Below are 12,278 nucleotides of genomic sequence, written 5' to 3' on the forward strand. Positions count from 1 at the left end.
TAGGATGCAATTCATATGAAGTCACCTAAGGTTGAACGACTGTTGGGGATTAGCCATAGAGGCAAATAACAAGCAAACCAATCCTTAATCACGACAAGGCAGAGGTTATGGTAGTAGCGGGAGCTTCACCCAGCATGAGAAATGGCACCGCAATCTCTCTGACCACATTTGTAATCTTGAACAAGAGCGGATATGGGGCCTAGCTGTGCAGAGACAGCTTAAATGCTTAAGTTCCAATAACGTTTTTTTAATTTATTTTTGCAATATGTATTACGAGTTTTTAAAAGCCATTTTGATGTAATGGTTAAGGGCACTGGATGTTCTGTACCAGCCTGCTACCGGCCCTGCAGAAAAGGCAGGGGCAACCCCTTTTACAAGAAGGCAAGAGGCTGGAACTAAGCCTGCCAAATTTATTAACATAAAACAGAGCAAACAGAGCAAACAGAGCAAACACAAACCATGAAACAAGAGCTATTCAAGCGGTTGCCTTCAGCAAACCAGCCCTCCCACACATTCCCCTTTTAAACAGTTCAGGGCGTGGCTTCTCTCTGCCTCCTTCCGAGGTGCCCCATTGCCTTCCTCTGTTTACTCCTGATTGACTGCCTCCTGCGTCGGGCGTCCTTGAACAGGGCCAGCTGTGGGTCATCTTCATCCACGCTGTCAGGCTCACACAGCTGGGTCTGCGTCGTAACCAGGTGGGAGGGGCCTGGCTGAGGGCTCTCATCAGCAAGCTCTCCAACACCCTCAGCAACCTCTCCAACACCCCCCTCCTCCTCCTCTGAATCGTCTGACCCAAATGCCGAACCCACAGGCTGACCCTGAATCACAACACTGGACTAGAAACCAGGAGACTGGCTGACTTTAGGCCAGCCACTTCTCTCTCAGTCTTGGGAAGAGGAAATGGCAAATCGCTTTAAAAAAGGTTGAGGGAATATTGCACAGGCAGTCACCAGAAGTAAAGACTGAGTTGAAGGAGCGAGGGAGGCAGGTGTGAGAGAACAACAATTTCAAGGGCTTCTGATCCATTCCCAAACAAAACCTAAGACTTTAATGACTCTGGATACTTAAAAGCCACCTGGCTTTTGACCAGGTCTTCCTAGCACTGAAAGTAGAGCAGATGCAGTGGTGGGATTCAGCCAGTTTGCACCAGTTTGGCAGAAAGGGTAGCTAATTTTTTTGTTGTCCAGGCCCAGAATGGACTTCCGGATGCGGCATCCACACAGAGAACCGGTTGTTCACATATTTGAATCCCACCACTGAGCAGACGGTGTTCTGAGCTACATGCAATAGAGTGATACACCTAGTATTTTCTTTGCCCTCTCTTTTTTTTGCACAAGATTAAACATCTTTTTAATTTACTAATTGCTGATTAGATCTATTAATCCTGAATATAATCTAACACAGGAAGATGATCTGCACGGTTTATATTGTGTTTTGGCACAAAGGCTCTTTCGCATTTTCAATTTAGTGTCAACTACTTGGGATGCTTTATTGGTAAAGACTGGGGTAATTTGTTTCTTTTTAAAAAATTAATAAATTCCAGGACAATGAACAAGTCGAAATGCTTCGGAGAACCTATATTGATTATTTGAGCTGGCACTTACTTCAGATTCGCTCACAGAGGACTTCCTCGCCATGCGCTCAAGCAGTTCTTCTCCAGTGCAGCTAAAGAGTCCATTCAAGGAAACAGTGGCTTTAAAAAGCTAGTGGCTTCCTATAGAAGTGACCCCACATAGTAAGTTTCCCTTGGCCGTGTCCTAACGTATAGATGCTTAGAACTGTCAGGACCAGAAACAGCATATCCAGGGGCATACCCACATACTCTTACCCCAATGATACCAAAACAGGCTATTGCCCAGATCACTGCACTGTCCACAGAGCCCTACGAATGAAAGAGGATACAGTTCTGTAATGATGATGAGGGCATTCCTCTTCTCAAAGGCATCATGGAAGTAAACAATACGTTCATGGTCCAACTGAGCTAAAATGCCAAGCTCACGACGGGCTGATTTTTTGGCTTTGGCCCGGCATGGGATGAACTTTGCAGCAAAAGCCAAGCCGGTGCTTTTCTGGGTCACTCGCCGCACGTATGAGAAGGCTCCCCTGGAAAACAAGACATCGTGAAACATCAGGCAACTACGCTCCTTATTGCTGTGCTCGTTTTGATAAGCCATGTCACTCTGCTCTGGCTCCAGGCCAATGAAGTGGAAGATGGAGTGAAAAGGTGGGGAAGTTGAGCAAAAGGTTACATTCAATTTGGATGGAGATCTGATACAGAAATGTGGAGCACTGCTTAGAAGAGCACAAAATCCAGGTTATCCAGCCCTCACTAAGAAACGTCTGAACTGAAGGATTCCACATAAATATTTTTCTCCCCAGTGTGTCACATTCATTAATAGGTCAAATGACATTGCATAGGGGTTGAGCTACGAAGCATTGCCACTGTAGAAATAGTTCTAGAAAATGAAATGCTGTCCAACTTTCCTTTATTTTAGCCTATATTGATTAAAACTATACTATACTATAAATTTAATTAACGGAACAACCTGCCTCCAGAAGTTGTAAATGCTCCAACACGGGCAGTTTTTAAGAAGAGATTGGACAACCATTTGTCTGAAATGGTATAAGGTTTTCTGCCTAAGCAGGGGGTTGGACTAGATGACCTCCAAGGTCCCTTCCAACTGTTATTCTATTCTATTCTGTTCTGTTCTAATATTATTAGTCATGATTCCTGGTGACAACTAGGACGTGTTCAATACATTTTCAGAAAGGGTTTGCCTTTGCCTTGTTCTAAGGGCTGAGAGAGGGTGACTGTGCCCAAGGTAATTCAGCTGGTTCCGTGCCTAAGGCAGGACTAGAACTCATGGTCTCCTGGTTTGTAGTCTGCAATCTTAACCTCTACACCACACTGGCCATCCCCATCATTGATCCCTATTCTGCCTCTATTGGCTCTGTTTTAAGTCACGCAAAACACCCGACTCCCCTCCAAAGCCATGGATGTGAAAGCCTGGCAGGTGTGATGTACCTTGAAGCTGACTTAAATGGTGTAACAAGAAGGGGGAAGATACCAGGGGTAGACCTCACTTAGCAACCACAATTGTGTCCAGCAACTTGGTTGCTAAAGGACACTGCGCTAAGGGAAACATCGCGTGATCCTGACACGCTGACCACCTTACTTTGCCTTCAGCTATTTTTTTAAAAAAATGCCACAGTCATTAACTGACATGTCATCTGACTGCAACTTATGGTTTTATTTCTGCCTTCTCTATTTGCTTGTTATGAAGTTCCCAAATGGTGATCCCATGACTGTGAAATGCTGCAACAGTCGTAAAGGAAAGGAATTGCTGCATTAAACAAGGCAGCCAGTAAGTGAGGACTAACTGTATCTTAACATGAAGGCAGTTATAGGTAGTCCTCAACTTACAACCATTCATGTAGTGACCGTTCGAAGTTACAACAGCACTGAAAAAAGTGGCTTGTGACCGCTTTTCACACTTCTGATCACTGCAACATCCCCATGGTCAGGTGATCAAAATTTGGACGGTTGACAACTGGCATGTGTTTATGACAGATGCAAGTGTCCTGGAATCATGCGATTCCCCTTTTGTGACCTTCTGACAAGCAAATGTCAATGGGGAAGCCAGATTCACTTTACAGCTGTTTTGCTAACTTTTAAGTAAGTTTTAAGTACTAACTATTTTTTTTATATCCCATCCTTCTCCGAAGACTCAGGGCGGCTTACAATCTAAGCACAAATCAATGTGCTTAGCAATAGCCTTCATTCTATGTATATGCCTGCTTTATTAGGGCTTTGCCCCCCCCCCAAGCGGCATTATTACAAAGTCAGCTTAATTGCCTCCAACAATCTGGGTCCTCATTTTACCTACCTCGGAAGGATGGAAGGCTGAGTCAACCTTGAGCCTGGTGGGACGCGAACCTGCACTAATTGCAGGCAGCTGGTGTTACTTAAGGAGGCATTAGCCCACTGCTCCACCAAGGCTCTAAGTATGACTAGGGAAAAACTTACAACTATTGTTCAGAAATCAAGTGGGAATCCAGGTAAAACCCAGTTTTTCTGAGTAACCTTATGCTTGAAGATGAGAAATATCAATTCAGATTCACCATGTATGTCTGAACCTACACTACTGGAAAAGAGAAATGGATCTCACATTATTACTATCCAGTGCTAGCTCAGGAGAATGGGACACTCCCAAGCCACACTGATTGACAGCTCTGCCAGCCACTGATTCATGTTTTTAGAATGATTTGGAAGGAGGGGGGGTTGTTGACACCCCACCCCCAGCTTTAGAGTCCTAGGCCAGTGACTACTCAGCCTTAGCCTAAACCTGTCCCCATCTGCATCCCCAATAAAAAAAGTCCCAACCCAACAAGGCAGAGTTGATGCCTATCTGAGCTTCCTCCGCTTCTTTCCCTCTTTCTCTCACCTGCTGATCTCCTCGTGGACATCATAATAGTCAGCAAGACGGCGGGCTGTGTGTGATTCTTCTTCTGCTCGTGCAGCCTCCGAGTCTGGTATGGCTGGAGATCAATAAGACGTCAAAGTGGTAAAGGAGAGATGGACGGAGGAGAGGAAGACAAGAATATTTATGACAAAAGCCCAGGGCTTTTCCCTCCAACTTCTTTTTAAGTTCTCTTCGGCCTCTTTAACTCTTTACTACAGGATTACAGGCGCATTCATTTGAATTCCAGCCTTCCTAAACCACATGCAGCTGACAAGTTACGAACGGGATAGGGATGACATGAATCCTCTACAGCAGGGGTGTCAAACTCAATTTCATTGAGGGCTGCATCAGTATTGCGGTTGCCCTCAGGGGGCCGGGTGGGTGTGGCCAGGGTGGGTGTGGCCTGCTGGGTGGGCGTGGCTAAAGTGCGTATGGCCTGCTGGGTGGGCGTGGCCAGCTCTACATCATTCGCATCAAGGGTGCCTATGGGGGCCCGGGCAGGAGTGGGACAGATCTGAGGGTCTCTGGCAGGAGGAGGGTCTCTGGGCCAGGGCCAAGGCAGTGGGGGCTGTACCCTCACTGTTTCCAGGATGGCTTCGTGGGCCGCATGAAACCACTTTGCGGGCCGGATCTGGCCCCCGGGCCTTGTGTTTGACATGTCTGCTCTACAGGGTATCAGTGACTTGGCTGTAGAACTAGGAATCTTGTCACTTGCTTAAAGTTCAGCGAGAAAACCCACTATTTGATGTCTCAGTCGGGCTAGAAAGAATGACCTCTGATATGCAAGAGAGCTGTCATCGGTCACTCTGCAGGTAAAACTAAGATATCTAGGTGTTTCCACATTAATCTAATCTTCTGCCCTTAATAAAAAAATAATTGGAACTTTTGCCCTCCAAATTCCGGTCTTGAGCCTTTCAATAACTGACCTCAAAAACGCTGGGTTCGATTAGAGCAGCAAAAATCTTAAGACTTTCCTGATATCTACCAAGCTCCAGGAGCACCTAGGAAACAAGGCTATTTGCCTATTCTTGATGTCCAGGGCTTCCGACGAGCTAACATTTGGATGCTCGTCCCTGCTAGTACGACATCACATACCTGCACGAACCACAAGTTCAGCCTTGCAAGACACTTCTCCAGCCAGATTGCGTGCAGTACATGTGTAGACTCCACTGTCCTGCTCTGTTGTGTTCAGCACAACTAAAGAGCATTCACTTTCTTCGTACACGAAGCTCAGGTGGTTACTTTCAGTCAGGAGCACCTCATTCTAGATAGATTTGGGGGAACAAAGGACCTGTTAAAAAATAAGTCTGGAAGGCCGAACTCTTACATCGTTTTACTTTGCTCTCCCACATCCACCTGTTGTGATTCAGGGTCAGCCTGTGGGTTCGGCAGTTGGGTCGGACGACTCAGAGGAGGAGGGGGGTGTTGAAGACCTTGCTGAGGGGGTTGAAGATCTTGCTGATGATAGCCCTCAGCCAGGCCCCTCCCACTTGGTCACCATGGAGACCCAGCTGTGTGAGCCTGACAGTGTGGATGAAGATGACCCACAGCTGGCCCTGTTCAAGGATGCCCGACGCAGGAGGCAGTCAATTAGGAGTAAACAGAGGAAGGCAATGGGGCTTCTCGGAAGGAGGCAGAGAGAAGCCACGCCCTGAACTCTATATAAGGGGAATGTCTGGGAGGGCTGGTTTGCTGAAGGCAACCGCTCGGATGGTTCATGTTTCTTTAAGCTTCTGTTTCTTGGTTCGTGTCTTGTTTTTGTTGCAATAAATTTGGCAGGCGTAATTCCAGCCTCTTGCCGTTTGTGGAGGGGTTGTCCCTGCCTTTTCTGCAGGGCCGGTAGCAGGCTGGTACAGAACACCACCCTTCTTTAGGAAGGTGCAGGAAATGGGTTCCTTGAATCCCACTGTCTAAAGGCTTTCTCAACTTTTGCTCCCCTGTTTTCTCCCTTGAAAGATCTGGATCTTTGGGTTAATGTTTCATTATTCCCATTACAGGGGAGAAGGGTATTAAGAAATCAACCAAATAACTTTTCCTCTATGTTGGTGTTTTGATATGTGATGAAATTTCTCAGCCTGGCTGTTAACATCTAAACTGTGCTAATCCAAGAAAATCTAGTAGGAAACAGACCCTACTAGTTAATACTGAGAAGCACCGTCGAGAACTTCTTAAAATCTGAGAACATTCTGCAGGTATTCTTAACCCAAGAATCTCCTCAAAATTAGACACGTACTCACCTTGTACCACATTATATCTGGAAGTGGTTTGCCCTCTACCACCACTGCAAACTGTGGTGTTTCACCTATTCCAACTTCAATGTCTTCCATGATTGATTCAAAACGTGGTGCCTCTGGAAACAGAAAATGCACACTCAGTTGGAGCAGGGAGAAGTGGACTCAGCTCTTTGATTAAGCAAAAAATAATAATCTTCCAATGAAGTTTGCCAGAAAAGTTGTCACACCCTTCCATGGGGAGTATTATCCTGCAATGTGAGAAAGTTTAGGGCTTTATTAACCAACTGGATCAGGAATCTCTCACAGTTGGCTACTCTGTACTTGTGACATGAGATTGCAGGGTGTGCACTTGCCATAACCCTACTTATGCATTACAGAATATTTTGGAAAAACAGCCATCTCCTAATAACTAGATAAAGAAGGACATGGGACAGTCTTCAGATGGAGTGAAGTGGGATGATCTCCCATACCTGCCAGCTCCATGCTGACGAAGCCATGGTCATATCCATGCTGGTTGCTCACCTCGCAGGTTATTTCCCCCACATCCCCCCTTCCCACCCGGAGGAATCGCAAGGTGTGCTGATCATCATCAGGCATGCTCATCTCACAGTTGGGATCACCATCCTTGAGCATCGTGCCAGCCCTGGGAGAAATAAGGAAGAAGAGTTTTTGATAGAAAGCGAATGTGTTCAGCATGTGTCCTGTTGTTGAGCCTCTTCCATAAGCAGCAGGCTTCCACCAATGTGCTTTGTCAACAAGTGTCATCACTTGACTTTAGGGTCTGGAGCCTATTTGTAACTTCTCCTTTCACATGTCCCAAAACAGGCAAGGTTCCCAATCACCTTGGAAAGCCTGTCTAATTAATTCCACAACTAACTTGGTCCATGCTCCTGGAGAAACACTGCACAATAGCTTCACAGAACTTCCCTGGAGCTGTAGGATGGAGTTGCTTCCGATTGGCAGAAAGTCTTGCCTTACCCTGTCTCCTCTCCTTGGGATTCTACTCTCTGTCCAGAAGCCAGGGGACCATGGTACCTTGACTGGGGGAACGCGGAACCCCATTTCTGTGCCAAACAGAGGAGTAGTGACAGTGGTGGGCTTTTCCCCACTTCCTTCCCATAAAAAGCTAACAAAGGAGGTAAAGTGTAAAAACAGAGATGGGGTGTAGCTAGCTCCACCTTTTGGGAATCTACCTTTGACTGGCTAAATAAAGTGCTGGCTTCTATGTGAAGGGGAAGACGAAGGGGGGGGGCAATTGCTAATCAATGATAGTAAACATCAGTGTGGAAGAGACTTGAAGCTTCGTATGTATGAAAGGTCAGCAGTAAGAACACAATTCTCGATTCTTCTACATTTTAAGACCCTAAAAAGCACCCTTACTACTGCACCATCTTTCCCTGGATCTTTGCCGCCCTTCCGCAAAGATGCATAACAGTTGCTCTGTCATCTCTAGCAGCCTCTGAGTCTCCTGCACACCTCACCAGGGCAAGTGTGAAGTAGAGTTAAAAGTACATTGGGTGGCTGGACCTACCTCCTCCAGGTGACAGCAGCTTCAACGTGGTTGAGAGTTATAGTAATGGAAGCCGGCTGTGCCTCTACTGCATACACCACATCTGGCTTGTCCAAGATGATAGGGGCCTCTGCCATATACGGACCTGGAAACACAGCCCATCGCATTAGAGCCCCAGCACAGATCCAAGAAATTCTACCCTATCTCTGCAGGGAGAGATTTCATGCTTCTCAGTTCACTGGGCTAAATTTCCTTGAACTATATTAAACAGGAGTAAAGTTCATCCCTGCACACCCCTTCCATATACAGGTAGTCCTTGACTTATGATCACAGCTGAGCCCAAAATTTCTGTTATTAAGTGAGACATTTGTTACACGGGCTTTGCCCCATTTCTTGCCACGGTTGTTAAATGAATCACTGCAGTTGTTAAGTTAGGAACATGAATCTGCCTTCCCCATTGACTTTGCTTGTCAGAAGGCCGTAAAAAGGGGATCACACGATCCCTGGACTCTGCAACCATCATAAATACGAACCAGTTGCCAAGCATTCAAATTCTGAACACGTGACCATGGGGATGCTGCCGTGGTCATAAGTGTGGAAAATGGTCACGTCACTTTTTTCAGTGCGGTTTTAACTTTGAACAGTCACTAAATGAACTGTTGCAAGTCGAGGGTTACCTGTATTTCCTTTTTCTTAGCCCCTGGGCCCGAATTATCTTTCTTACATCAGATTGTACCAAAGGTATCCTTAGATAGCATCTCAGTCAAATACTGCATTGGGGGAGACTTCTTACAGTTCTTACATAAAACTTGCATTGTAAGAAGAATGTGCTTCACAACTTTTTCTAACACGACACATTCCAGATGTGAAGAGGACACTGGCTAGGAATTCTGGGAGGTGTAGTCCAATACAATTGAAAGGTGCCACTTGGAATCTCCGATTTTAGGAAAACATTTTCAAAGGTCCATTTGAAAAGCAATATGATATATATTTCTGACAGAATTCTAGAAACAATGGACTACTACTGTACTAAAAAGCTCCTGCTGATAATTTAGTATTCAGCTACCAGCAGGAATAAATTCCACAAATAGAAATAATCCACCTTCCCAGCTAGGAAAGAAAACTTTCCATCCTCAAACAGACAATTGGATCAACCCGAGGCAAGGCAGACATATTTTTTTATTGCTTATGGTGCAATAAGAGCCTTCAGTTACTAATAATTTTTTCTATAAAACCAAGGTTCTCAGATGGCAAGAGTTCTCAAAATATTTGAGTACTGTCATCAGCTTCATATTTCAACGAAGGAACAAAGAGCAAGTTTCTCTGAAGAAGGTGTTCAGAGTCTTTTGTATGAAACCTGAATTAACTGTGAATTCTTCTGAACTGGAACTTGTTCGAAATCTTTTAGGCTAGCTACAAACACATCTAAGAAAAAAATGAAGAAGTAGAAACATACATTTTTCTTCAATTCTTATAAATGCCTTTGATCCTCCTGGTTCTAAAAATACATTTATTGGGTAATCATTAGAGTGTAAGGAGCTGTGATTCCTGAGTTCAAATCCTCTTCCTAGCCAACAGTACGTAATTTACTGTTAGTCATAATTCTGGCGACAGAATCCTTCCGAGGTAGGTAAAATGAGGACCCAGATTGTTGGGGGCAATAAGCTGACTTTGTAAAAATGCCGTGGGGGGGAGGGGGCGAAAGCCCTAATAAGCAGGCATATACATAGAATGAAGGCTATTGCTAAGCACATTGGTTTGTGCTTTTTAGATTGTAAGCCGCCCTGAGTCTTCGGAGAAGGGCGGGATATAAATGGAATTTAAAAAAAAAGACACCTCTTCTTCCTCCCAATTCCATTCTTGACCATCTCTTCCCCTTCTCCTTCCTCTCCCCCACATTTTGCTCCTCTTCCACAGACTTACTCTGGGGCAGAAAAGGGACAATTTCCTTTTGCCAAATGGTCCCATTTCTTTTTTTATCTTGGGCTCCCCTGTTACTTCAGCACGGGCCATGAATCGTTGGATTGTTTTCTTTCCTTTATGAACTTGGGCCGATTCCTGCCTGTGTGTGGACTTTTTAAAGGTTGCACTGCTTGGAAAAGGGTGAGGATTTGAGAAAAGGAGCCGGATAAGGAAAGAGGTGACTGAGGATGCTTGTTTTTTGTTCATTGCATTTTCTTAGCTCAGCTGTCTTGGCTTCCAGGAGAAAGTGGGAGTACTTCTAGTAGGGTTTTATTCTATAACGAAAAATAGCCATTTACTTGCCCCTTTATTCCTTTGGTGCCTTACCATGATCAAGGAGCTGCACCGGTTCTGTGGGTGGAGAAGGCTTGCTGTTAGCCTTAGCCGTTGCTGTAAGTACGCGGAACATATAGTAAATGTTTTTCTTTAGAGCCAGAATGGTGTGGCTGGTTTGATGCAAGCCTGTAGTAACAACAGTCCAGTGGCTGGATCCCAGGATCTGCTGCTGGAGAATATAGGTGACAGAGGCAGGGTCTAAGAATAGAGGAAGGAAAATGCCAGTGAGCTGTGACTCGTAAATGAGAGCATTCTGGACTAGATCACAGGACACACAACATTTCATGAGTAGGAACCTGCCACAGTCTGCAATATGGCAGTGCATGAGAGAAACTATAAAATGCATATTCTGTATAAAGCATTTCCCTTCCCCTAATGAGCACCCTTAGATCATTACGAACCCCAGCTTTTGGTAAAATAAGAAGTTTATACTACAGACTATAAAGGTATGTTTAGAAATATGTAAATGCCTACTGAAATATTAGGATAGCTGAACAAGATTTCTGGTCATAAGACTTATTAGCCAGTCCTACCCATTCCTGTAACAAGCAGAACCTAAATAAATAATGGACAACAGTGTTAACTGCAGAAAAATGTATGAAATAATATAAATATTGCAAATGGACTTAATTTAGTACAGGCCACAAATTTCATAGCAAGGTAAGGAAGGCCTCCTGGATTAGCCCAATTGCTGTCTAGTGCAGAAAACTAAGGTACCACCGACAGTCCAATCCACAAAGGATTTGTCCAGTTCCCTTTTAAAACTATCTAAATATCTGATGGCAGTGAATTCCAGTTCAGCTACACGTGATGTATAATAAGAATTGTTGGTCCTGAAACTCCCTACCGTTCAGTTTTAATGGGAGATTCTCACTTCTATCGTTACGAAAGAGGGGCAAAACTATCCATATACGTTATGCTTTTCCATGATTTTTTTTAAAATATATCTATCGTATTTCCCTTAGACATCTGTTCTCTGAGAGGGACGTCAGCCAGCTGGATCTATGGAAATAACTGAGGCATACCATCTTTGCTTGGTTATCTTGGCGAAGTTTCAGCTGGCTGGTCCTGAGGAAGTGAGTAGGGTCCACAGACAGCGAGCTTGGCCACCTGCGCTCTCTACCCGTGCTATCTTGGCTGGTCAAGGCCTTCTGAGATGTGGCATGTGGTTGGATGCAAGTGGCGGTTAACGCCTCTTTGGGAGAGGGGCTGATTCTTCACGTCTTGAAGAAAGCAGTGGTCTGCCCCCTTCTCCAGAGGCCTTTCTTTAACCCAACTGTACTGCACTTGTGTAATTTTCATCCAGTTTCCAACCTTCCCTTTTTAGAGAAAGTTTACTCACTCCAAAGAGGAAGAAGATTTTCTGGATTCTTTTCAGTCAGGGCTCACGTCAGGTTATAGTACACTGTGATAGGATATCTATGTGGATGAGTTTTGGGAACAGCGGGGTGGAAGCGGTGCACAGACCTTGGCCCTGCTGGATCTCTCAGTGGCCTTGCTGCCTATCTCAAACCAGTGTTTCTAAGTGGTGAACAAATGTAAAAGCCATGGTATATTTTTGGATCAGCTTAGGGGGCTGGGAACAGGAAGTGCTGGCCTGGGGTCGTTCTACTTTCTCTGTAGTCATGCCCAGTTGGCTTTGGTGGTGGTGAAATATCTAGGCCTGGTGTCAACACTGCTAACATCGAATGTTATTGCTTGACATGAGATGAAGAAGTAGCTATTTCATATGTTAGACTCGTGTGTTGTTTTAGTTTAAAATTGGTGGGAGGG

At 45.0% G+C, this 12,278-nt stretch overlaps 1 protein-coding gene across 1 annotated transcript in view; it reads right to left on the reverse strand.

Annotated features, from left to right (window-relative positions):
• SPEG (striated muscle enriched protein kinase) overlaps window positions 1-12,278 on the reverse strand; it is a 139,272-nt gene that overhangs the window by 28,936 nt on the left and 98,058 nt on the right. The window contains exons 16-23 of the mRNA XM_081343449.1: window positions 10,497-10,703; window positions 8,229-8,352; window positions 7,168-7,340; window positions 6,701-6,813; window positions 5,559-5,727; window positions 4,446-4,539; window positions 1,903-2,103; window positions 1,605-1,665 (exon numbers count right to left, since the gene is read on the reverse strand). Of these exons, the coding sequence (XP_081199575.1) occupies window positions 1,605-1,665; window positions 1,903-2,103; window positions 4,446-4,539; window positions 5,559-5,727; window positions 6,701-6,813; window positions 7,168-7,340; window positions 8,229-8,352; window positions 10,497-10,703 (1,142 nt within the window). The remainder of the gene's footprint in view (window positions 1-1,604; window positions 1,666-1,902; window positions 2,104-4,445; window positions 4,540-5,558; window positions 5,728-6,700; window positions 6,814-7,167; window positions 7,341-8,228; window positions 8,353-10,496; window positions 10,704-12,278) is intronic.

The sequence above is a fragment of the Vipera berus genome, assembly GCF_964194415.1.
Source record: "Vipera berus genome assembly, chromosome: 1".
Lineage (NCBI taxonomy): Eukaryota > Metazoa > Chordata > Lepidosauria > Squamata > Viperidae > Vipera > Vipera berus.